Genomic DNA, 26,409 nt, shown 5'->3' with positions numbered 1-26,409 from the left:
AACGTATCGAATAGCTGGGGCATGTTTTTAACGGCCAGATAGATCTTAATTGCATTTTTTAATTTATGCTAAGCAGTCAATATTCGCGTTTTTATTCACGATATGGCACACTCGTTACGTGTAATTTCCACCAATTACAATGGTCGTTAATGGGGCGGATTAGAACGAAAACTGGGTCACTGCAGGGGCATTCGGGGGTTGCTCTACGTGTTCATTTCCTGCATGGGTCAAACCGGAAATCGAAGGAGAAACAGGTTTGCATCTAAAAAAAAGAGTGTATGCTTAAGACCGAGCCTGACGACGATTTTAGCGTGTCGCGTGACGATTTTAGCGTGTCGCGTTAAACTACTCACTGCCCTTATGGTGCGCCTAAAGAAGTTTTCACTTCAAGGACCAATCCTGACGATAATTTGGGCGTGACGATTTTAGCGTGTCGCGTGACGATTTTAGCGTGTCGCGTTAAACTACTCACTGTCCGTGTGGTGCACCTAAAGAAGTTTTCACTTCAAGGTTTAAGTGTGACGATTTTAGCGTGTCGCGTGACGATTTTAGCGTGTCGCGTGACGATTTTAGCGTGTCGCGTGACGATATTAGCGTGTCGCGCGACGATTTTAGCGTGTCGCATGAATCTAAATGTCTTTTAGGCTCAAGAAATATCAGAAGCGAAGCGCTCCACCACTGCCAAGCTCTTCATCACAGTAAAACCCGTCGACGCCAACCCCCCCGAGATCTCCGTCTCATCCCCCGAAGGCTACGCCAACGAGAACTCCCCAATCGGCGAAAAAGTCCTCGACTCTGACGGCAACCCCCTCGTCATCACCGTAACCGACAAGGACTTCGTAAGTCACCCCCTTGACCAATCCCTTGTTTTACAACAGTACCCGCAGGGTCCCACCGACCCCAAGCCCAGCTACGTCTTCGAACTGACCACCCCCTTCTTCATCATCGACAAGAACGGCCACCTCCTCGTCAACGAGAACAATCTAGACCGCGACCCGCCCAACCCCGGGAGATTCAAATTCCAGGTGGTGGCCCGCGAGAAGAGCGGCGCCGCCGCCAGTGCCCCTATGTCGGTGACGGTGCATCTGAACGACGTCAACGACAACGCCCCCATGTTGCCGATCATAGCGCCGGTGGCGGTTCCCGCGGGGGATGTCCGCCGCAAAGTTGCTGCCATCAAGGCGACGGACAACGACGAGGGGGACAACGCGATTGTTACCTACTCGATCTACCATGTCTCCAATAATGGGAACAACAAGTTTACCATCAACCCCATCACTGGGCTGTTGGAGACTGTGGGGAAGCTGAATGCGGGGGATCAGTATAGTTTGACAGTGCAGGCTACTGACAAAGGGGGGTTGTACAGCCAGGCGATTGTGGAGGTGACGATCAGCCCAGGACCCAACACCCAGAGTCCCATTTTTGAGCAGTCGGTATACGATATTGAAGTCAGTGAGGGCGCCACAATCAATTCCACAGTTGCCACCATTACGGTAAGGGTTGGAAAATATATTTGGTACTTATTTTGGTGCTGGTACTAGATTTCCTTGTCGGTACTGCAGCAGTACCAGATTTATTATCGCTTTACCACCAGCAATAAGAATGACACCAGTGATGTTGTTCTAGGCTATGGACCCGGAGAACGACCCAGTTTCCTACTCCATCGTCTCCGGGAACGATCTAAGACAATTCGCAATAGGTTCCAGGTCAGGTGTTATCACCGTTATTAGAAAGTTGGACAGGGAGGACCTTACACGCTACAAACTGGCAAGTATTTTCTCGCTTGACTAGGTGATTCGGCAATTTTTTTCGATTTTGCAAGAGCGAATTCTTGGGTGGTTCGCTAAATAATAGCGCATCGCTTGATCGCCCAACCAGAGGTCGATTTCGCTTGTGCGACGTCCGTTATTTCGATAAACTTCCACGACTTGACGAAAAAAATGAGTACTCTTTTGTACCAAAACCCTGCAAAAAATTAATCTAAATCTGTATTGAAATTGATTTCTTGTGGGGAGACGTCACGAAATGAAAAAAATCCAATGTCAAACGGTTCCAAACGTACTAAACATGCTGGTGGTGGTACCGACACTTGACCTGAACTGTGGGTAGTACCAGGAGTACTCGTAATTTACGTAATCGGTAGATTCCAAGACATTCATCAAACAAATAGTCCTCGCTGGAACCCGTTCGTGCTTACGTAAATCGTCGTTACGGTACGACCTGCGAGACATTGTTGCAGGATTTATCTTTTCCGCCTCTCCATCAAGCAGATTTTTTCAAAGCGACAATGCGCACTGTCCTCGTTTTGCAAACCAGTCCCAACAACGTTTTTTACCGTTTCTAGATAATAAAAGCCGAGGATGCCGGCAAGTTATCGTCGACGGCGACTGTAAACATCAAAGTGACAGACATCAACGACAAAAATCCGGAATTCGTAGGCGATCCGTACAATTTCACGGTAAAAGAAGGTCTGAACAAGACCTCAGTGGGCTTTGTCCGCGCCAATGACGCCGACGAAGGCATCAACGCCCTCATCACCTATTCAATACCTTCTGGTTTGCCATTCGACATCGACAACGAAACAGGGGAAATCACAACAAGCCGTTCGCTAGACTACGAAAGCCAAAAGGTACCACTCGTGAGCGGTACAGCTCGGTACTACTAGACTGGTTGTTGCAGAACTACCAGTTTGTGGTGACCGCGAAAGATGGTGCCCCGGATCCGCGGATTGCCACGGCGACGGTCTCCATCGCGGTGGAAGACGTGGAGGACGAGCTACCAGTCTTCAGCAGATCTGTCCACGAAGCTACAGTACCTGAGAACGTACCAGACTATTTCGTCACGGACGTTAAAGTACTCTACGGTCAAGTTCTTGGAAATTTGTATAACTTGGATGTTGCAGGCTGAAGACCCAGATACTGTGAAGAAGATCACCTACGTGATCCACCAAGGCCCCACGGATCTCTTCAGAATCGACGAGAACAGCGGCGCGGTGTACACCATCCGCGGTCTGGACTTCGAAAAAGAAAGTCAACACATCTTGACAATCGGTACTCTCGAGAACATGTCCAACCAAGAAGGTAGTACTACGAAAGTGATCGTGAATGTGGAGGACCGCAACGACATTCCTCCCGTTTTCACGATCATCCCGCACCCGATCACTCTCGAGGATGACGTCGCGATTGGTACTCCGGTCACGACTCTGGTGGCGACGGATTCGGATGGTACCGCTCCAGGGAACAAAGTGCGCTACGAGATCATCGGGCGAGGAAAGGCGGCCAAATATTTCCAAATCGATCCTGACGCAGGTGTCTTAAAAGTGACCAACGATCTCAAAAAGGAAATCGACACGGAGTACCAAGTACTGTCACCACAACTAGCAGTACCGCAGAGAATTGAGTTCTGGTTTTAGGTGGACGTCCGAGCGTACGACCTGGGAGAACCTCAACTGTCATCTGTCATAACTCTTGACATCTACATCCAACACGTTGCAACTGTGGCTCCTGAAGTTGGTTTGCGATTCGCCGATACGTCGTATAGCGTCCAAGTACCGGAGAATGCGACTTTCGGCTACAAAATCAAGACGCTGACGATTGTTAATAGTAAGACGCATGGAGGAAACATTCCTTTGAAGTGCCTGGTCATCTCAGGAAACAGCGAAAGTGAGTTGTCCACAAGAATGTTTTGGTTTCTGACAGGTTTGTTGCAGGGAAATTCATTGTGAATGTGACTGAAGAGCGCAACTGCGCCCTCTACCTCAACGGTACCGTCGACTTCGAAAGCGAAGAGTCGTACCAGATCGAAGTACAAATCATGTCCCTTCAAGGGTTCATCAATAAGGAGTTCGCCATCACTCAAGTCACCATCAATATCGTCGACGTGAACGACAACATTCCGTATTTCATCTATCCGACAGGTAGTACCAGTGAGAAGTACTACGCGGCGATCACTGCCAACTCACCTCTCTCTTCTGCGGTGACGCAAATCAAAGCCGACGACAAAGACAGTGGGAAGTTTGGCAAGCTCAAGTTCTCACTGGTCGGCGACAACAGCGACTTCTTCGCGATGGACCAGAGTTCCGGGATCATCAAGACTAAGAAGACATTCGAAGATCTCGACGACTCTCATCTCCCATTTAGATTGACTGTGAAGACTCGCGACAATCCGAACGCAACGAAAGACTACAACGAAATCGAAGCACCTGTCGTTATCAATTTGATAACGACAGACAACAGACTGATTCTAGTGATAGGCGATGCCAAACCCGACGTGGTCCAGAAGAAAATCACCTTGATAACGACGATAATCCAGGAGCAATCCGGTTTGATCGTGGGAGTGGAGAAACTGGCGACGAGAGAGTTCATCGGAGGAAATGGTACCCTCGAGAGCGACCCTGCAGGAACCGACGTCTGGTTCTACGTGATCGACCCGGAAACCGACACAATCCTCTCCAGGAACAGTTCTCTAGTGAAGCGCTCGATCTTCGACAAAGCAGCAATGGACAATATCACTTTCGACATCACGGGACAAATCCAGAACACAGCTTTCAACATCCACGAGCCGATAATCCTCCACAAAGTGAAGACCGCGTCGATCGCGTCCTTCAACGGCGAGGTCTTCCCCTACGCTTTGATCATCATCGCTTGCATCATCTTCGTCTTGGGGATCGTGGGAATCATCTACATCTGCGTCTCTTGGTCCAAGTACAAGTCGTACAAAGACCAGATGCAGAGGCAATACGTAGTACCCGCGAGTCCCACCCGGTACGACACCGTTTACGTCGAGCCCAATCTGAAAGAGTACGAGACGCAGGTACTCCAGATGTGCGTACCGGTGGACGAGCAAGACGACTACAACGACCTCCATCTGGATTTCAGCAACAAGAACCACGCCTTCAGCTTGGATAATGTTAGTTATATCAGTAAAGACAACAATCTGAAGAAATATGGTAAGGAGGTGGTACCGTTGGGGTTGTTTGGATTGACTGGTGTTTTAGGGCAACAAAGTCCGGTCAGTAGCGAGTCCGCGACGACGGTGAGAGCGTCCAGTGTCGGGGACGGCCATATCTTGAAAAGTGGGGAACATTCGTTGAGGAGGGACCACATGTACCACAACAGGTACTGAAAGGTACTGCTTCGATTGGGATAAAACTTGCTGTTCTAGGTCGTCGGATGATGAAGAGATGAATGCCAGCCCCACCAATGAGAATGTCATGTTCAAAGAAAAGAAAGACTATTCGCATTTAGGTTTTTCGTACGACCACTCGCCAGTCGAGACGACGACGGAACTGTAGATAACGCTTGTAAAGTCATACCTAATTGTAATTTAACTAATAATTAATTTATACTTAAGTGTAATTACAAGGTTGTAGGTTGTAATAATTGTACTTCATTGTAATGATTTTATATTTTAATAAATGTTTTTATTGAATGGGGTTTGAATGAAAAGCTTGCTGCTATAAAATAACAATTTATTTACAAAATTTACATACAAGTACTTATTTGTAATCACTCGATTGGAATATGGGTACTGATAGGAATTAACAAATAGTGATAAAAAATTATTAAATAAAATAAAATAGTCACAACAGCTCACGCACGCACGCAACACACCAGACACACACCCTATTATATAATTTTACTATTCAGAGTCAACCAAAAACTAAAAAATCAGAAATGGTGAGCATTGATTGGCTGAACTTCTCCGGGATCACTTTCCGAACCTCGAAGCTATAGTGTACAAAGAATTCAACAGTTGCAGAGCTCTGGCGTCTTGACTTTCCTCGTCTAGACTCGGGTGGACGATGCGCAACCCACTGATACTGCCATCTTCAGGAGGTTGCCTCAATCCGTACCCACCGGTACTGTTGGCTTCAGGAGGTTGCCTCAATCCAAACCCACTATCAGAACTGGAAGTTTCCAAAATTTCGCGGTTGTTGGACGCTTTGGAACCCAATAGGGAGTGAATGGAGACCGCTTGAGTGGCGTTGGTACCGCACTCGCTGATCAACAGCAGAATGAGTCTCCGCGTCAGCGGGTTGTTCTCAATCTCTTTCATCTTCTCCAAGAACTCGTCTTCAGTGGTGTTGAGCTTGCGGAGGATGCGCTGCAAGCGGTTGCCGTCTTCCAGCTTTGTGGTGTTCATGAAGTCGATCAGGATTCCGTGGACTTGGGTCGAGTTTAGTTCCAGTTGGGGCAAAGCTCGCACTTCGTACTTGATCTCGTGGTGGAACTCATCTGTCGGTTCTGGTTCTTCTGTGTCTTCAGCTGTGGTGGTGGTGGCTTCGGTGGTACCGAAATTGTCGTTGATCGACGCCGGATCAAATGAGAAAGCCTTTTTCCACAATTTAGTCACTCCAGGAGATGTGGTCCAGTGGTCTTCCGGCAACTGCAAAGAACTCCTAGTTGTTGTCTCTTTGAGTTCTTTGTTCTGGTTCTGGAGCTTGTTGAATTGGGAGACGAAAGATTGGGTGTCGGCGCCTTGCAAGTTCTCCAAATCTGGATTAATCGAGTTCTTCACGTCCAGATTTTGGGAGGTGTTGAACGCGACCAAGTACCCCCAAGTGGGTCTAGCTGAGGGAGGTGTTGAGAAAAACGGAGGATAACTAGATTTGGAGTCGGCGTCGGAGAAATTGAGTAACTCGTCGTCACCGAAATCTGTAGTGTCTTCGTCATCATCATCATCCACTCCAGGAGGTTCTGTAGGTCGTACCTCTTCTAGTACTTTCCTGAAAGTAGCAGGATCGTCGAGGTACGACGACAGCGCTTGCGTGAAAACTTTCGCCAACTGACGTACTTTCGGTGGTTCTTGCGTCAGACCCTTTGTGTGTTGCCCCTCAAGATCTTCCTCGTCTTCGCCCTTGCTCCTCGAAGCAATAACTGTCGTGGTTTCTTCATTCTCTTCTTTGTCATCATGGAAGAGCTCGTTGTAACGACTCATGGTCATTTGGGTCAACAACTCGGTCAATCTCTTCTTCTCCAGCTCGACTTTTGTTAAATTATCTTCATCTTCTTCTTCGGCTTCCTCTTCTTCGTCTTTATCCGATGCGATTCCATCCAAAGCATTTGCAAAGTACACTGCAAGTGTGTGGAGGGTTTGTGGTCCAGCTGATGGAGGAATGACAAGTCCAGGTCTTGGACCGTCGCTTGAGAAGTTGTTATGGGTGGCCATCTCGGCTAAAGCATTGATCATGCTGTCCACATTTTCGAAAGTAGATGGTAGAGTGGGGATAGCTGTTGTGAAGGGAGTTGGTTGGGTCGGTTCTGGAGTTGATGGTCCCATGAAGGGACTAGCTGAAGATATCTTGTAAGTTGGATACGTTGGTGTTAGAGTTGTTACTGAATTTTCGGTAGTAGTACTGTATACGGCTCTGCCTTTGAAATCAGGTTCTGGAGGTAGTTCAAAAGGACGTGGTCGTACTATCTCCCCAATGATACTCTTCTGCGTTGACATTGGATTATCAGCGTTCTTGGTTATGAAGAAACCAGAAACTTTAGTACCAAAAGACTTCGGAGTGGTACTGATCGAATTAAACTTAGGACTGAAGCTATGCGCAATCGAGTTAATACTAGTAGGAGTGGTACTAGGTGCGAATGTACTACTAACACCAAAAGTGGTACCGAAAGAATTTGAACTTGTTGAAGACAACGGTATTGCAGTACTACTACTTCCACTGTTTGCAGAAAACGCTGTAGTACTACTTGTAAATGGTTTAGTTGTGGTACTGAATGAGTTATAGCCAACCGGTGAAGTTTTCTCATTGCCATTAAAATGGAGTTCAACTCCTGGGATCCTGTTGGTACTACTTTGGACTTTTCCGGAGAAGCGCACCTGCGGAATACCTCTATTGAAGCTGTCAGACACGCTTAAAATTTCTGCTGAAGTTTTATCACTACTAGTAGAAATTGGTACTTGTTGTGTCGTCGACAAAGAGAAAGGAGTTGGTGTGGCACCAAAGAGCGATTTGGACAGTGAAATCGTTTTTCTCGACGATGGAGCTTTAGAACTTGTACTAGAAAGTGATATTTTTTGGGTTGGTGGTAGGGAGAAAGGAGTTGGAGTGACGCCATTCTGGGTTCCGCTGAAAAGCGACTTCGACAGTAAAATCGATGATTTTCCGGACGAAGGAGTAGTGGAAGAGCCTTTCACGAATTTTCCGTAAACTGTAGCGTGATCTATCACTCTTCCGGTACTACTTTCGGTTCTAGGTTTTGGAGTTGCAGTTATTCCCAAATTGAAAGAACCTTGCGATGGTACCGTGACCCCGTGAACTGGTTGTGGTCTAAACGTTGACAAAGTTGACAAAGCGAATGGTTGGAAAGTCTTATCAGTATTTCTAGTATTAAAAAGCTCACTTGGTACTACATTTGTTACTGTGGTTGGACTGTCCGTTGTAGGCAAAGTACGATCAGTTTTGCCAACGTTAAACAAGTCTGTAGTACTGAAAGGCTGGCTTGTTGTGAAATAACTGTCAGTAGTCGTGACAATTCCTTGATTCTTTCCGAATCCTCTGAAAGTAGTACCGACTTGACTGCCAACGAATGGACGCCCGTTGTTGATCGGTTGTGTGGTCAAATACTGCGGAGTGACAGAAGAAATTGCCCCAAACGATTTGGTCGAATAGTGCTTGGGTTCTTTCAACTCGCTGTATGTCTCTCTATGGTTGGGATGTGGATTTGGCGAAGAAGATTTCTTGTCTTGCTCTATCCTGTTGAAGGAATTCTTGTAAAATGATGCAGTTTCCTGAGGTATTTGTGCTTCATCGGAGTCGCTAGGTTCCAATCGCCTGTTTACTATATCGTTTCTTGTTAAAGGAACAGTACTTTTCTGTTTAGCAGTACCAACTTTGCCATTAGCGTTCACGTTCTTGTTGTGATTGTTATTTGTACTAAAGGCAGCTTCTTGGTTTCTATTAGGAAAACCGGTACCGATCGATATTTTCTGTTGACGCTGCGTACCAAAATTACTCTTGTTTAGATCTTCAAACTTTGAATTGGTACTAAGCGGAATTGGTTCTTGACTTACGGTACTTGGTGTTCCGCTGGTAACACCAAAATCATGGTTCTGATGGTTTGAAGTAAATTTACTATCTTCTCGTTGTGATGTAAAATAATTTGTATTCGTTGTGATAGATGGTACTTGGGTAGTACTAGGTACGTTGCCATTTCTTCCATTATTGGAGAAATCAAATTGACTCTTAGTACCTTGGGGTTCATGCCCTCTAAACGATAGGTCATTTTTGTTGTTGAAACCAAGATTTTGATTATTGGTGTTGTGTTGTTGACCATTAAAATTATTAGAAACTGTTTTGTCTTCCGTCTTGTCGTCACCAAATTGCTTAAATGTATTACTAGAATGGAAATCATTATTGAAACTAGCAGAAACTGGTCCTCCTTGACCATTTCTGTTGTTCACTGCTTGGTCATGGTTTTGTTGATCATTTCCACTGAAATCAACACTAAAAGAATTTTGTTGCTGGAAGCTATTTCCGCTTGTTGAAACTGGTTTTCTGTTTCCGCTATTCGAATTGAACCCATGATCGAAAGAAATTTTCTTTGGGGATCTATCTTCACCATTCTCTGTCCCAAATCCACTCTGCTGTTGAAAACCATTATTTACGTTACTGGAGCTTTGTTTGCTTGCTTCAATCTTTTGGAATCCTGTTGGAGTCCGTTGATTTTCTACTCCATGCCTATTGTGGGCTATTTGGTCATCACCATGATCATGATCCTTTTGACAATCACTCGGATTAAAACCACTCTGAGTACTAAAATAATTCTGTTGCTGGAAGCCATTTCTGTTTGTTGAAACTGGTTCGCTGTTTTCACTGTTAGAATTAAATCCGTGATTTCTATGGTCAAAAGAAATTTGCTTTGACGATCTATCGTCACCATTTCCTGTCTCAAATCCATGATTGCTGTTATCAAATCCATTCTGCTGTTGAAAACCATTATTTGCATTACTTGATGCTTCTTTATTTGCGTCATGCTTTTGGAAACCTATCGGAGTCCGTTGGTTTCCATTTTCATTTCTGTTTTTCGTTATTTGATCATCAATATTATCTTTTTGACGATCGAAGCCACCCTGAGTACTAAAAGAATTCTGTTGTTGGAAACCGTTTCTGTTTGTTGAAACCGGTTTTTTGCTTCCACTGTTAGAATTTCTATTGCCAAAAGAAGTCTGTTTTGACGATCTATCTTCACCATTTTCTGTCTCAAATCCACGATTGCTATGACCAAATGCAGTCTGTTGTTGAAAACCATTATTTACATTACTTGAGACTTGTTTATTTTCTTCGTTCTTTTGGAAACCTGTTGGCGTCCGTTGGTTTTCTCCTCCATTTCTATTGTTTGCTACTTGGTCATCATTAACATTATCATTTGAATTGAAACCACTCTGACTTCCAAAAGAATTCTGTTGCTGAAAACCATTTCTATTTGTTGAAACTGGTTTTCTGTTCCCACTGTTAGTACCGAATCCTTGATTTTCATGGTCAAAGGAAATTTTCTTTGGCGATCTGTCTTCACCATTTCCTGTCCCAAAACCACCCTGCTGTTGAAAACCATTATTTCCATTACTTGAGTCTTGTTTGTTTGCTTCATTCTTCTGGAAACTTGTTGGAGTCTGTTGGTTTTCTGCTCCATTTCTATTATTCGTTACTTGCCCATCATTAACATTACCCCTTTGATTGTTATTTGAATTGAAACCACTCTGAGAATTAAAAGAATTCTGTTGCTTGAAACCATTTCTGTTTACTGCAATCGGTTTTCTATTCCCCCTGTTAGAATTGAATCCGTTATTTCTACGGTCAAAAGAAGTTTGCTTTGACGATCTATCTTCACCATTTTCTGTCTCAAATCCACGATTGTTATTATCAAACCCAGTCTCCTGTTGAAAACCGTCTGGTTTACTTTCCTCATTCTTTTGGAAACCTGCTGAAGTCTGCTGATTTTGGCGTCCAAATGAAGTTTGTTGTCTAAACCCGGTATTTGCAGCATTCCCTCTATTTCCTCCAGAAGTGAATCCATTACTGCGACTACCAAATGGTTTCTGCCCTTCAAAATTACCATTAGAAGTAGAAGTAGATTCTTTCTCTTGATCCCCACTTTGCGAATTCGTTACAATTTGCTTTTCTTCCTGACCATTAAACCCAAACTGCTGATTGTTACCACTGTTGAAGTTACCAGAAGTACTTTGTTGCCGAAATCCAGAATTCGAAGGTTTATTTCTAAAGTCTTGATTCTGATTTTGTTGCCTGTTTCTATTTCCTTGATCAATGCCCCCACCTGAAATGGACTTTCCTTGTTTTGAGCGTTGTGAGAACTGCACAGGTCTTCGTTCTTCGGTTTTTTGTTGCCCAAATGTACCCGCTTTCTCTTCATTTTGATCTTCATTATTAACAGAAGGGTGATGTTGAAACTGTACCGGTTTCCTCCCTCTTTGATTCTGCTTCCGGAAACCTGTATCAACCGGTTGATTTACCTCACCTCGAGGTTCTTCACTAACAAGATCCTCCTTCTGGAATGGTACCGGTGTATTAGTACCCCGATCTCGGAAGAAATCTGAACTGGAAGCTCTTGAAAGATCATTACTCTGTTGCTCTTGTTCTAAATTGTCTCTATAGTTGGGCGCATGATTATTAAATCTATTTTCTTGTCTTCCATTTTCAGTGAAAACTCTCTTGGAAGCTCGATTTCCACCTTCAAAGTTTCTCCCGTTCTGTACCGCAGAAACCGACGAGTGTTCTTCAGTTCTCATAACAGCGCCATGGTTTTGCACCCGCCTCGACAATTTCCTCTTCGCATTTTCTTCCCGGAGCTGTTCTGCACTCTCCTCGTACAAATCCGGCGAATTGGTACAATTCACTTTAAACCACCACTCGCAGATCAGTTCGGACTGTTGGAAAATGGTACCGTTGGGGCAAAGAAACGAAATTTTCTTACTCTCCTCGCAAATGTGGAAAACCTGCAACAAAACCAGTTAGTCGGGGTTTGTCACAAACACACCAACAGTACTTGACAATCTGTCTCCAGGTCTGCGTAGTACCCGGAGTCGACGTTTCGACAGCTGAAGGTGGTACGAGGGATGTGCGACAGGACAGGAAAGTCAACTCCAGGTTTGCCTTGAACTCCCTGATAGAAAACTAAGTCTTCTTCTTTGATTGTTTTTGTTTGGGTGTTGTTGTCCGCCGCGTCGTCAATTTTGAGGCCATTGACCATCTGAAAGAGTGTCAATGAAAATGAGGACTAAGTGGTACCTGTAAGTTACCATTGGTCGTATGCAGTACGCTGCGTAAAAGAGTATGGCTAGACCTGCAACAAAGAAAAATTGGTAGGTACTTTTTGTTTGTGGTTATTAATGGGTTCAGATTCAGAATGGTGTTTTGAAACAATGAGCTCGGCAGCGATGTTGCAAGAGTAATGCTATATTTACAATGTAAAGCACACCACCTGTTGAGAAACTACATCTGTTATTTAGTGTATTATATTCATACTTTGATGGTACCACAGATCGTAAAATACGTGGTTCTCAGCAAGTTTTGCGCCAGCTTTATGGACTTATGTAGTACTTCCTGCTACTACATATCAATTTGTGCTTTGGTAATGGCACTGAATTTTCGCAAACTCTTGTTATGAGTTCTACCCATCGCCACTTATTACTGGATTTTTTTTGGCAGGTTATATCATGACCACTCTGTATACAGGGTGTTTTTGAAATGTGTGCACAAATTTTAACCACGAGCTACTGGCTTCATGTAGAACTCGGAAAAAATATTTAAAAAATTCTATGTCAAAAAATAAAATGACATTTATTTTTTGAGCTAAATTTTTTTTAAATTGCTTTTAGTTTTCTACGTTGTCCTACAACCTCGTAGGTAAAATTTGGGCACATTTTAAAAATACACCCTGTATATCATGTTTTATAAAATGTACGCCAGAATTTTTTAAATATTTTTTCCGAGTTCTACATGAAGCCAGTAGCTCGTGGTTAAAATTTGTGCACGCATTGCAAAAACACCCTGTATAACGTCAAAGAAATTTTTTTGCAGATATCTAAGCGTGTTGCAGGCCAAGAGAAGACGTTGCAGAATTTAAAAAACATTTATGAATGACTATTATAGATAATACTTCTTGTCTCGTCACAAATGTGGGCTGTAGTGTTTTGCCAACTTAATTTTCATGCGAGAACCACCAAAACCATTTCATTAATCAAGCGAGTTACATCAACTGTGCATTAAAAATTCATTCCCCACCATTTCACTTGATCACCGGTTCCCACCGTTTCGGGACCCACTAAATCACTGAAGAACGCAACATTTACACAATTTACCAGTACTCACCGACTCTTAACCTTAACAACCAAAAATCAACCACCTGATGGGCAACATGTCCTATTACGAAAACCCCACCGTATTTGGAAATTCCAGCAGAAATATGGATCACGCAGAGGACAAAATTCTCAAGTGCACTTTCTAGTAAGTTAATTGGGTGAAATGCCTCGTGCACTGAATATGTCGAAGATGCATCTCGATTTGATCTTGATCTGAATGTTTGTATGACGAGGCCGGTGTTAGTCATACCAAAATCATTCTGGGACCATGGTAATTTATGTCGGTGTTGACCCATTTAACGGTTATTGTTGGAAACGTGATGGGCAATGTACCGTGTGATATTAGCTCTGGTGCCGCCCCCTTATTGTACAAATAACAATTAAAAAAGTAAATATGAAATAATAACGAAGCGTTGCACAATTTAATTTATAGATTATTCGATTTTCCGCTCGCGGTGTCATAATTTTGGGAGATCCTTGGCGAGGATGCGAAGATCTTTTGCAACACCGAAGCAGTGCCAATGTTAATCGGCGGATGTGTTCAGATCACATAACTGGTTTGATGAAATTCTGCGATTGGGCAACATCCAGGGCCGATTGTTCTGATCGGAGTGTTAACTGAAGTATTAAAGTAATTACAATGAAGATGAACAATGGGGCCTGTTCTTACATAATGTACGGTCTTGCTAATGAAGAATATGCTAATCTGGTCCGGCAGAAACGGTTAGTTAATAGAGCCAAGGATGCGGCGAATTCCGTTCAGGTTTGGTGAGGAAAATTGAAAAATGTGGAGATTTGGGGTGACCCAGTTTAATGCCAGATTTATGGAGGCGCCCGGTATTGAAGTTATTATGTTAATTTAGTAAATGTGCATCGAATGGTCATTAATTAATCGATTTATTTTAATTAATAATACTGGAAATGTCAGTGATCTCATGCTTCATCTTCTGCACTTAAAAACTAGAATTTTGATAATTTTTGGTTGGTAAGAATTTATGGATCACCCAGTAACTGCGGGCAAGAATTCAGGACCAGATGAAAATCTTGTCTAAATTTAATTTCAGTAGCGTAAAAATAAAAATTATTTTTTATAAAAATTAAGGAAAACGCGTGAATAATAAATAAAAATTAAGTTTCTCTACATTTAGTAATTCCTTCTTTCTTCAGTTTTAGAAATTATGAAAAATCTGGAAGCCATTTTGTGTGAAAGTAAGGTATCGAGCGTTCAAGAAATTGTGATGAAGCGATCGCTGCTTTCTGTAGTAACTTTTTTCTGCAAAAAGAATTATTCCAAATACTGCTTGGTCGCTGAATAAATGACATTTGACATTTCGTTTGACAGCTGATGAAGCTATGTCACGCGGAAGCAAAATAACTAGCTAGACATTTGATCACAGTTTTTTGAGCGCTCTTTACTTTTCTCCAGTACTACAAAACCCTATGGTTAGAAATTATTAGAAGGAAGAATTCAATACTTTGTTAGATTCTTCTTATACGACGTTATTCTTAGGCATTACTTTCCGGTTTGTTTTGTATTTATCATGAAATCTATAGCTTTTTATGAGATATCAAATTTTTCTTTGCCACAATCTGTACTTTTACTACAAATTTTTTTGAAGAATGCTATAAAGCTATTTTCACATTTTTCTTCTTCTCTTTTAGAGTATAAGGTATTATCATCACCACCTACATTTTATGAGATATTCAATTTTTCTTACCCATTTTGCCAACATTCATTATTTCTTTCACTATTCTTTCATTGAGATTCTATACTTATAAGAAATTTTGATTGTTTAATCCAAGGTAAAATAACACGACATTGTTTTATCGGATACATTTTACAATTTCACGAAAACTTTTTGCTTTGACAATTTTACGAGTTGAATTTGGGCATTTTTATTCTGTTTAGGCCCGACAGCTTTAGCTCGAGGGTTTAGCTTTTGAATAAAAATGCCCAAATATCGAGTAAAATTGTCTAAAGCAAAAATATTTAAGTGAAAATTGGGAAATTTATGAAATATAAAAAATTAGGTCGTGTTGTTTTTGGCTGGATTAATTCCAGAATACAAACTTTAACGCTAATTATTTCTCTATAATACCTACAGTTATTAAAAACACAATTATTAAAAACAATTTGAGAATCTGACAGGATTGGCATGCAATTTTAATCACTTTTGACAGATGACAGAGTAGCAGGACGTTTTATTTGCGGTAAACATTTTTGATTGGATGAAAGCAAGCGCTCTGATTGGCTGAACACGCACGTTTGATATACAATATAGGAATTAATCAAACTAAAATTTGTTTGTTTCATTTTAAGATCACAGTAATTTTTATACAAGGTGATTCATGAGTAATAATGAACCCGACGGAATTGAAAATGCAACCCACAATACATTTAAAAGGTAAACCTATATATTTACCGTGTCCATATCCATACTCGTGAATCACTTGTATATTACTTTTTGCTTTCTTTTCTTGTGTTTTAATTTCGTTACTTCTGCTTTTCAGTACTGCCTTTTTTATTTTTCTTTCGTTCAACATACACTTATGTAATTACCATAGATCGTGAGATATCCATTTTTTCGTTACTTTGTTTATTTTCTTCTCTTCTGTTTTCTATTAACTTATTATTACCTGTTATCGATGCATGACAAGATATCCAATTTTTCTTTTTCTTGTCTGTGTTACACCTCTCAATCTTTTCATCAACTTTTTTTCTATTGATCTTTAGATACTCTAAAAATATTTGTTTTTGTTTTCTTTCTCTACCGTTCTATCGTTTTTATTTTTTCCTCTTTAGTACTGGCTTCTTTTCTTTTATCTTTTATTCTATTATTATTATGGCCTACAGTTTATGAGATATCCAATTTTTCGCACTTTTTGTGGCAATGTTCGTTACTTTTGTACTTTTCCTTTTTAATGTCCTATTTATAAGAAAATTCAATTGTTCAGTCAATCCAATAGTTTTGTTTCATATCGTGGTACTCTTCGTTTGTGCCTGTTAGCTTACTTTTTTTTTTAATTGTAATTTTTTCTTTCTTTCTTTTCATTTTATCTACTAGCTTTTCAGTTCCTGCTTTTTTCTTATTTTCCAGCTTTTTAGTTCGTTGTCTTCTCCATTCTTACAGTTCATAAGATAACCAATTTTTCTTCCATTGTCTTATTTTTTGTTTTCTTCCAACTTGCATCCATCATCGTACGGTTGGAGTCCTCGCCTTCGGCTCAGACGCCCAACTTCCGTTCTCGTGATTAAATACACTACTAGTAAATGAAACAATTCTAAAGCCTTTTCTGTTCAAATCCACATGCGCTTCGACCCTTTCACTCCAGTTATAAACAATTAAAATGTTAATTTTTATGGAGTAATTCCCATGCTCTCACCGCCGAAATTTTGTAACTGATGCAAAGAAATTGTTAAATAATTAAGCCCACGCCCCTGTATTGAACCAATTAATTGTACATTGCATGTCAGTCAAAATGAATCTAATAAACGCTGACATCCTGGACAAAATTAATGCCAGGCGATTTCAACACTTGTAAAAAAAATCATTAATGGACTTATAATGTGTGTCCGATAAATCAACAATCAAGGATTTGACGTTAAATGTCACCTGCACGACGTTTAATAACAATCATCTCCAACAAAAGATTCCCAATTAATTCCTTTGGATGTCAACTGTGACGAACCGACCTAAACTGCCAATTTTCTGCTGACGACATCCCATAAATTTTCGTTGAACTTTTGCAGAAAGCGTTCTAGGTTAAGGTCGGCCGCTCTTCACAAATAAATTATCACGAAATCTTACCTAATTTGAATATGTGGTACCTCTCCATCGCGGATGCACTCTGCAACAGAAACCACTCAGTTAGTTATTCGCTCGCTTAATTGGATGTTGCGACAAATCGCCAATAATCAGCATCGTGTGCTGCTTCTTGTTGCGTTTTGGGGTTACTGAAATGCAAAATATGAAAATATGAAATAACGAACGCTTCCCAGAGGGACGCCCCGCCAACACTTGCCCAATCCGAAAGTCCGATTAATGCAGAAAACAATGGATTGTTGCACGGAATGGAATTCACAAATGCGGCGGACAAACGGATATACAGGGTGGGGCAAAAAAAAACAGGCAGTTGTCGATGACAAAAAAGTAATAGTAATAATGATAAAAAAAATTAGCAAATGGCATGAAAACAAAAATGCAGAATTATTTGATTAGGTAATTGATTTCATGTTTATTTCTCTAAGCTTTAAACTATTTTAGCTTCTATAAATAAATCAACCTTTAAAGGATGAACAGCGCTGCATTGTTTGTCTGTCAAGGATTTGTAGAATGTCAAAAAGCAACAAAAGAAAAACCTTTTATAAAGGGCGTTGCACTATCTTACAAAAATCAGAAAATACGTAATTAGGAATTTGTATCAGGGGTATTTCACGAGTGACAATGAGTCCGACGGAATTGAAAATGCAACCAACAATACATTTGCAAATATTACTTGAATTTTTCTTTTTGGAAATGTGAAATTCTTATTTGATTTTTAGCCACATTGTTTGATTTTGCGCATTTACAAGCAATATTCTTTATGGAAGAAAAAGCACTGAAATCTTATCAAAAACATTATCGCAATAAAGTTTTATCACCGAGATTATATAATTTAGAAAATATTTAGTCCTTTGTATTTTGATTAATTCTTTCTATAAAGAATTATAAGTTAATAAACAATTTCCGATAATAATGCGGAATCTGGAAAAGTGCCCTGAATGCTTGCAGCGTTTCCACGTTGAATGGCAAAGGAAATCCTTTCAAAAAGGAATTTCTTAGATTTTGAATCCCCTGATTCAGCGATAAAGATTTAATTTGTTAGACATTTAAGAAACATTTAATAAATAAAAATTGTTTATTACTTTAACGGTTTAATGTCTTGTTATCACAACAGTTTATATTTATTACCTCACTGCTATGACATTTATATTTATGTCGCGTTAATTCTTTTTGTAAAGAAATGCACAAAGGATAATTGTCAAAGCATTATAATGTCTCTTTTATTAGCAAGACTAAAAAATTTCACAAGAAATTTTCGAGAGACAATAACCGTCTTAAATTTAATATTACTTAAGTGAATATACGCTCCTGTTACTTAGTAAATCATAAATAGTGTTGTTCTTGTGGCCCAAACGTAAAGAAATACCAAAGATTAATGAAAAGACACGTTCTGTGCTGAGAAAAGTAAAAAATAGTAGATTATATCTTTAAGAGTAGAAGTGAGTCTTTAAGATCCGAGGCGAAATATAATTGATTTTTTATCTTTTTTTATTGTGATTGTTAATGATGTTACAGATCTCTTCAGTAAAATGTTTCTATCTTGTTACTAACACTGATCCGTGGTAGATATACAGGGTGATTCAAGTTTTACCGCCCGATCAAAAACACCCACTTCAAATCTATCTAAAATTTTCAAAAAATTCAGGAATGATTGTGTATCGCTGTAGAATATTCTGTAAAAATTTCAAATTTTATTTTAATTCAATAACCGCTAGATTAATTTTTCACTGAGAGTCCTTTCATTTAGCAAAATTTTGGTATCATCTAAATCATGAAAACATCACTGGTTTTTGAAATAAATGGAATTTGATATTAAAGTGCAAAATTTAGCTGATTCATTATTAAATTGTCACTGCCATAAAAGACGTTGAAGTGGATTGTTTATGGTACCCTTTAGATACTTAAGAATTACTAGAAAAGTTGTCAACAGATGTTTGTCGGTTGTTTACCAACAATGAGGTATTTATTTATGACACTCTGGTTACAAATCTTGGTCATTTTTCGCTGTTAATGTTAAAATTGGAATAATTCAAAAATTAATAATTTTCTTTTGATGCGAATTTCATAAATGTGTTCTTTGAATTAATTGCGAATTATGAACGTGTAGGAAAAACATTTTTTTTTTGCTCAAAATCAATTTTTTTTATTTTGTGGCTCTAAATGAAGTGATACAGGAAAATTGATTGCACACATTTGAAGCCTTATATTAAGGGCAAATAACCCTAACGATTCATAATTTTTACAATTTTTTTAATAGGGTTTATTGTGCGGGCCGTAAAACTTGAACCACCCTGTACATATAACTCTACAATTAAGTAGTGTTAGTTTTTCCTTCATATTATTTATTTATCTTTAATTTTAATTATTATTTATTGCGATCTATTGAGATGAAAATATGCATAAATTACGTTAGAAATGCAATCAATATAATGAAAGAAAGCAGGAATCAATAAAAAAAACTAAATAGAAGGCACTCGCGGAATGAGAGCAGTGGCACACCACAAAACGTCATCCACTGCTGAAGGTGGGTTCATAAACAAACACAGACAATATCGTCGATGACACAATAAAAATACATAAATCTTACGTCAACAACACGCACCACACATACGCACCAATTTATCTCTGCGCTCAAAGAAAGAGAAACTTTTATCCGGAAAATGCATCAACTTTCATCGCTCCACCGAAAAGCGCAGAGTTCGTGTCGCGACCGCTCGTCGAAATCTCCACAAATAACTACAATTCTCGAAAAAGAAATTTTTTCCGAAAAATCCTTTTGCACACGTTTCGCTCGAGGTGTCCGCAATTGCGAGCAACAGCATCAAATGTCACTTCCTCAACAAGACTTACCGATTGTTCGACGCATCAGGTGAAGATGAGCGCACATAAGATACTGAATATCGACGCGATATTATTGCAAATATCAAGCTTATTAAACGGTTTGTGAGTCTTCATGGGCGCCTTGACCTTAAGCTTCACAGACACCAAGAGTGAACCAGAGATTACGCAACCGAAAGCGAAGAATCATGGGTTGACCTATTTTCAGAAAGACAATATGTATTCAGGAGTTGTCGAGGAAAACCCGGATTTGAGTTTTCGCAATGATTCTGCGTCGAGGTAGAAGTAGTGAAGATTTCAGCAGCGGATCCTCTTCTGCAGAACAAGTCGGTAATTAATTAATCGCAGTTTTAAATACCGATGATGGAAAGCGCCGTCACTGGTAAAAATACAGGCGAATAAACAAACAAAAAGTTTAGAAATATGTGACAAGGTACAAGGATTACAAATTTGTCACCGTTGGAATTGTTTTGGCATTACGCCAGGTTACATAATTGTTTGTGGATAAAAATTGGAAAAATGATGCGCTCTATGATGTAAGTTGAATTACAAATGTATATTCTGAGCAGGACCGGCTTAATTACTTAGTAAAAGTGTTCCTCGCGGTAGCCACATGTAGAAATATTCTGTAGAAGTAAATTAGAATTATGTAAATTGACAGGTTAATGAGTTGGGCGACTTTTTTAATTGCAGCAAAACGTGCATGTGTCACAGTTTGCAATAATAAATAATTAATGTATCAATTAATTTATTAATTATATGTATCTCTAAAAAATCATCATCCAGGATATAATTATTAGGTACTGTTAAGAAGGGGGCACGGCATCTAGGCCGGATTTAGTAGTCAGTGCGGATATTTGCATCAAGTAATGATAAAGCGTTGTTTGCATTATTTTATTATTTATTTTTCACTACATCTTATTTAAAATTCATTCATTCCACGGATAAAAGATATACTGGGTGTGTCAGAAATTCTGACACACCCGGTATATTCATATCAAGAAATACAGTAATGATAATGAAGTGACAACGGAACGCGGTTTCCTGGTGGCCACCCATCCACATATTAACCACATCCAGAGTTGCTTAACTTCTCTGATCGAATTATGTTAATAATAATAGTAATGATAAAAAGTAGTAACGGTAAATTTGAAATATACTAAAAATCAATAAACATATTTCAAAACCACAAAATAAGCAATAACCAATATTTTATGTGCTAGAAATAAATTACAAAATACTTACGAGTATTTATGAAACAAATAAAATAAGTACGGCTTTTTTTTTGTACTAAGTACTTATTTTAAGAATCAAAAATATTTTCATAAGTTTAGTTTTCATCTAAAGAATTGCAGCAAATGTTTATTACTAACGCTTGTGGTAATAATTGACATTTCACTATTCTGTCTTGCTACCACAACTTTTATATTTAATTTATGGTTACATCTATTACCGTATTTATTACTTATGTTACGTTACGTCGTAAAAGTAATACTCAAGATAGTCAGATCTTCCATTTTATACAACGTAGTCACAAATTGCCAAATTCTTCTCAAACATTTTGTAATAATAATTTTGCTTCTTTTTTAAAAATTCCACAACTACAATTTTCGCTACTTATCTTGACACCTCCAAGAACCAATCAAAGGAGCCACCTCGTATGTACGACAGGTGCTAATTAGGTAATAATTAACATAATACCCATATCTTTACAATTTATTCTAATCGTGACACTAATAACTTTACTTTGAACTACAACTTAGGAGATGTCCAGTTGTTAGAGGTGTTGGATTCTCTCATGAGCTGTGACCTTGGAAATATCTGCGCAAAGGCGGAGCAATAAACTAGCGAAAAATCTATAAACGAAAACTGAAAATAGGCGAGAGAGTTTGCGCAGATATGACTCATAGTCCATGAGAAAATCCAAGACCTTTACCAATTCTTCATTCTTTCGTCTAGTCGAGAATTTATTGCGAGTTCTTCCAAATATAACTAGTTTTTGAGTGCACATTGTTAATCAAGTACTTTCAGATTCAGCTAAAACAGGAACTCTTAAACATTCACTTTCAATAATATTCATGAAACAAACTTAAAATGTTACCAGTTTCGTTACTAAATTCCGGTAATATTGTAACGCACGAAGAATAATCAGGACGCTTTTAGAAGTATTCTGTATCTGCGAAGCTCCGAGGCCTACCTGGAATGTTCCAGACAGACAAAAATATATTGGCTGTAATTGTTTTCTGCAAGATTCTTTAAATTACGGCGGAGGAAATGTTACAATATTAATAAAACCATTTAAAATGTTATTATGATAAGAGGTGTTGGATTTTCTCATGGGCTATGCGTCATATCTGCGCAAAGAACGAATATCGAGTAGGCGCTACAAACCGGCCAGAGAAGATGGTGTTCCTCTAAAATTTAATCCATCGCTAAAGTAGTCGAGGTTTTTAGTTTTCACTTGTTTATCGCTCCGCCTTCGCGCAGATATTTCGAAGGTCACAGCCCATGAGAAAATCCAACTCCTCCACTACATAGAAAAGATTAATATCATCAACTTGTTTATTTGATTGAAGTGAAGTTTTTGTTGAGTATTTTTTTAATCAATTAATTCATAAATAAATAGAATAAAAGAAATATTAACCTGTCCAAAAGGATTCTTCTGATTTTGACAATAATACATGTTCAAACTTGTCTCATATTTTGAATTGAATGACTGAATTTGTAAATTCATTTTTTCTGAAAGGGTAATTTTTTTTAATAATGAAACTGGTTTTCAAGAATCATTGAATGTCTGCAATTATGCTCTGGTAACGACTTTTTTGAATATTTTTTCAAAAACCTGCAGAAATTTTTCACTGAAAACAATCTGTTAATTTCCAGATAATTAATTGAAGTTGATAGTGGTGTTCCACAAAGGGGCATTCTAGGGCCTCATTTTATTTACTGTTAACACAAAAATTGTCAAATTCTTATTTTTAATTTCTTAATTTTCCTGCCACCCCTTATTTAAAACTGCCAAACTCTTTTCTGTGCTTTTCCAATTTTTATTTTATTGTCATGTCTCTAGCATACTCCTTATTAATATAATCATATATTTTAAGAGAAACTTTAAATATCTATTAATTTCACCGCTTATGAATTATTTACAATCTTTTTGAACAGAATAATTCATTCTTCTAAGATTTATTAATTGAATTGCAAGGTCAAGAACTTTTGTTAACTGATGAATGTTCAAAAAAAATATAAAAACACGAAAAATAAACAGTCAAGCTTTTAAACCGGCAACTTCCACATTTTTAAGCAACAATTTAAAAACTTGATTTGTTTTCTTCCTTCTGAATATTTTTCCAAACAGAAACAGTGAATAAAATATTCCATAAGACAATTATGTTTTGTAGAATCGATTGAACTAGTGGAGTATTCCACCAGGACCCTTGCGCTGCACCAACATCTGTTACCACCAGACCTCTCCAACCATAAATTCTGTTTAAATTTCTTCAGCCTAACACATGTTTCAGTAAATTAAAAGGAAACCAATAAATAACCGGCGAGAACTAATTTGTTGATAAAATCGAAGAACCCATTAAGACGTCAATTAAGCAGTTAACCAGCTAGAAATGTAAATGAATTTAATTAGGAAGGACGCCTCCACCACGACTCAACCAAAACACTCCACAAATTGCGAGAACTCTTCAACTAGGACATCGTCATAATCCGATGAAGTGATAATGCGCAATTTATCACTCGCTTCTTCACCAAACAACCTTCATTGCCGAATTGTTGCGGATCTGAATGCAAAGCGAGCAACCTTGAAGAGAACGCATCTTTGGAGATGACCTATAGAGGAATACCTCTTGTTCCGTGTGATCCACGACCTGTCACCTTTGGACTTTCACTTCTCCACAAACTAACATCATTCTTGCAGTCTTGCCATTTTTATCTGTTGTCTCTTCGAGTGTTGACGTAACCAGTCGAATTTGATATTCGAATTTGATGATCAAATTGTGCGTTAATCGTCCTTTAATGGTCCTCATCCTGTTGGCCATCACCGAATTATCCATCGTCAATTGTTCCTAATTGCTGTGGCAGAGAAAGTGTATCGATCGGGCTCTTGGAGGTCAAGTGCAAAAAATTACCACCGATGGGAAAGTTAATTCGACAATAATTACATCAAGGTGGCTAATGGTCATATTCATATGCCACTTGATTCGACAGGTTGGGCATCCGCGTGAAGTGTCCAAGGTCGCCGGATTGATGATTTTTTCCAAAAACTTACGAAATCGTAGCACGCTTATGACCTTAATGCGAAATCGCAATTAAGACATTTTTTGGATTTTTGAAAGATGTTTTTGGAGTGAGGCGGTGATATTTGGCCGGTGGTGAACTAAATACATAAAATTCTTCTTGACTGGTAACATTTACACGTGTGTGCAGGTGGTAAACCCACCTCGTACATCATTTCTCATCGTAAAATCTTGACATGGTGTTAATGTTATGTAGAATAATTTGTGAATGAAATGTTGGTCAATGCAAAACTAAGGCGATTCAACTTCAGCACTTTTCAGCAACTCATAAATTAAGAGAACAAAATATTTTAGTTCGGTGTTTCTTAACTCTCTTAATAGAACTTGTCTTTTTCTTCACTTTATTCTTCCTTTATTTTTGTTTCTTTTCATATTGATTCTTATTTTCAACTTTTTGGTCACTTACTGTAGCAATTTTTATCTGTTCTATTTTTCTCTTTATTGTAATACTTATTTAGTCCCTTCTTTCCTTCTTCTTTCTTCCATTTGTCTTAATATTCTTCTCTTCTATCATTTATCTACATTTATATTTTTGTCATATCTTTCCTTCATTTATTCTTGGAATTCTTCCCATTTCAAAGATGTCATCAATTCACTTTCCCCAGCATTTCAAATATTTTGATACCTTTTTCAATATATACAGGGTGTCGCAAAATTAACGTATTCCAAGTCGGGGATCTTGTAGGGAAAGATCTCAGGGATCTTGAAAAAATAAAATAAAAAATATAGGGGGGGGTCTTTTCTCTTTTATTAAAATATAAATGAAGACATTTCTTGAAAATCTCGAAAAAATAAAAGTTTTATTTTCCCAAGTTTTGTTCAAAAGGGAATATTAATCAGGTACTTTTGAACAAATATTGGCAACTTTGTATTTTTTTCAAAGTGACAGCAATTTTTTTTTTTATATTTTTACTTGGTCAACAGGATATCCCCTGCTAAGCTCCGAACTCGTAATACGATAATTTTAAGACGCCCTGTATATATTTTTCTTGTAATTAACGATATTGTTGTGACACACTGTACATGTGAAAACAATTTCAGAACAACCATGTATACTACCTTTTAGGCTATGTAGTTCACTTAGATCTTGCAGCTAGATAGCGTTAACAACAGAGCTGGGTTCTTTTACATTGTTGGGACACATCGTAGATATTTGTAAAAATGTGCAACACAATGGTTGCACTTCGACAGGTCGGGTTCGAAATCGGCCAATAGCGAAAACGTGTGAAAAGTGTCGAAACGTCGACCTTACCGGGGCCGTATCAGATTTGTTCGTTCAAAGCCGGCAATTCCCTTCTCAGACACGAATATTTAAGAATCATTTCATAATTTCGTCAGTTATAATGGAGTAATTAAATTGTTATTAATTCTCCCAGCGTGTGTTGCTGTTTAAGACAACACACTGGTAAGTACAAGAGAGAAAAAAATTACAAAACGTTCTCACAGAGTTTCTTCACGAAAGTATTAATCTCGAAGGCGCGCGCGCCTCCGCCGACAATAACTCATTTCGATAAACGACGAATCCTCGAAGAAAGTCATTACTTTCTACATTTGATGAGGAACAGACGAAAGTCGCTCCGACATAGATCACAAAAATCATCGGAAATGTCAATGAGATTCAAATCTGCACGTTCCGGCGGCGATCGCAACCGCCAATTTGGACAAATTAGAGTCCCATTGAATTCAAATGAGGCGGATGGAAGTCGGCTTTGATCGCGGTTCCCATCGCATTTTCGATTATCGCCGAAGCTTTTGGTGTCAATTGCAATTGCAGCTTGACAAGTATTTGCATTTTGACAAGGCTCGTCACAATGCGACACTTGCGCAACTAATTAAACGCGCCTTTTGCATCATTGACCATTAACCCAAAATGTGGACAATGCGAAGAAGTGTATGACCGTGACCCACGTCTTGGGTGAAAGTGTTTTATCGGTATGTAAATATGGGTGCATCTCGGGTTTGTGTCACATTTCGAGGATTTCACTAACACATTTGCACAAGATCGTGAGCGAGGAAATTGCACGGGATCACGGAGAGATGCAACTAATTCTTGTTGTGAATCGGTGGCAGCTTAATGGCAGGTTTGGTTCCAACATAAATTTCAACCGGTT

The 26,409-nt window shown here is 39.1% G+C and overlaps 2 protein-coding genes across 6 annotated transcripts in view; one reads left to right on the top strand and one right to left on the bottom strand.

Moving 5' to 3' along the window:
- Positions 1-26,409, top strand: part of Cad99C (cadherin-99C) — a 170,587-nt gene that overhangs the window by 129,782 nt on the left and 14,396 nt on the right. Inside the window, exons 10-19 of one of the 3 annotated variants that reach the window (XM_069055248.1) lie at positions 645-839; positions 888-1,493; positions 1,627-1,767; positions 2,345-2,629; positions 2,680-2,853; positions 2,903-3,361; positions 3,413-3,662; positions 3,710-4,948; positions 4,997-5,117; positions 5,164-5,424. In XM_069055248.1, coding sequence (XP_068911349.1) covers positions 645-839; positions 888-1,493; positions 1,627-1,767; positions 2,345-2,629; positions 2,680-2,853; positions 2,903-3,361; positions 3,413-3,662; positions 3,710-4,948; positions 4,997-5,117; positions 5,164-5,293 — 3,600 coding nt within the window. In that variant the 3' untranslated portion in view covers positions 5,294-5,424. Of the gene's footprint in view, positions 1-644; positions 840-887; positions 1,494-1,626; positions 1,768-2,344; positions 2,630-2,679; positions 2,854-2,902; positions 3,362-3,412; positions 3,663-3,709; positions 5,118-5,163; positions 5,431-26,409 lie in introns of those variants that run through there. The other 2 variants (XM_069055246.1, XM_069055247.1) reach the window with 2 other exon arrangements.
- Positions 5,454-26,409, bottom strand: part of LOC138136188 (serine-rich adhesin for platelets-like) — a 42,378-nt gene continuing 21,422 nt past the window's right edge. The window contains exons 1-5 of one of the 3 annotated variants that reach the window (XM_069055244.1): positions 20,004-20,096; positions 17,139-17,178; positions 12,268-12,311; positions 12,015-12,218; positions 5,454-11,964 (exon numbers count right to left, since the gene is read on the bottom strand). In XM_069055244.1, coding sequence (XP_068911345.1) covers positions 5,710-11,964; positions 12,015-12,218; positions 12,268-12,311; positions 17,139-17,166 — 6,531 coding nt within the window. In that variant the 5' untranslated portion in view covers positions 17,167-17,178; positions 20,004-20,096 and the 3' untranslated portion in view covers positions 5,454-5,709. Of the gene's footprint in view, positions 11,965-12,014; positions 12,219-12,267; positions 12,312-17,138; positions 17,179-19,768; positions 19,878-20,003; positions 20,097-26,409 lie in introns of those variants that run through there. The other 2 variants (XM_069055243.1, XM_069055245.1) reach the window with 2 other exon arrangements.

The sequence above is a fragment of the Tenebrio molitor genome, chromosome 8, assembly GCF_963966145.1.
Source record: "Tenebrio molitor chromosome 8, icTenMoli1.1, whole genome shotgun sequence".
Lineage (NCBI taxonomy): Eukaryota > Metazoa > Arthropoda > Insecta > Coleoptera > Tenebrionidae > Tenebrio > Tenebrio molitor.
This window is presented reverse-complemented; position numbering and strand designations above follow the sequence as displayed.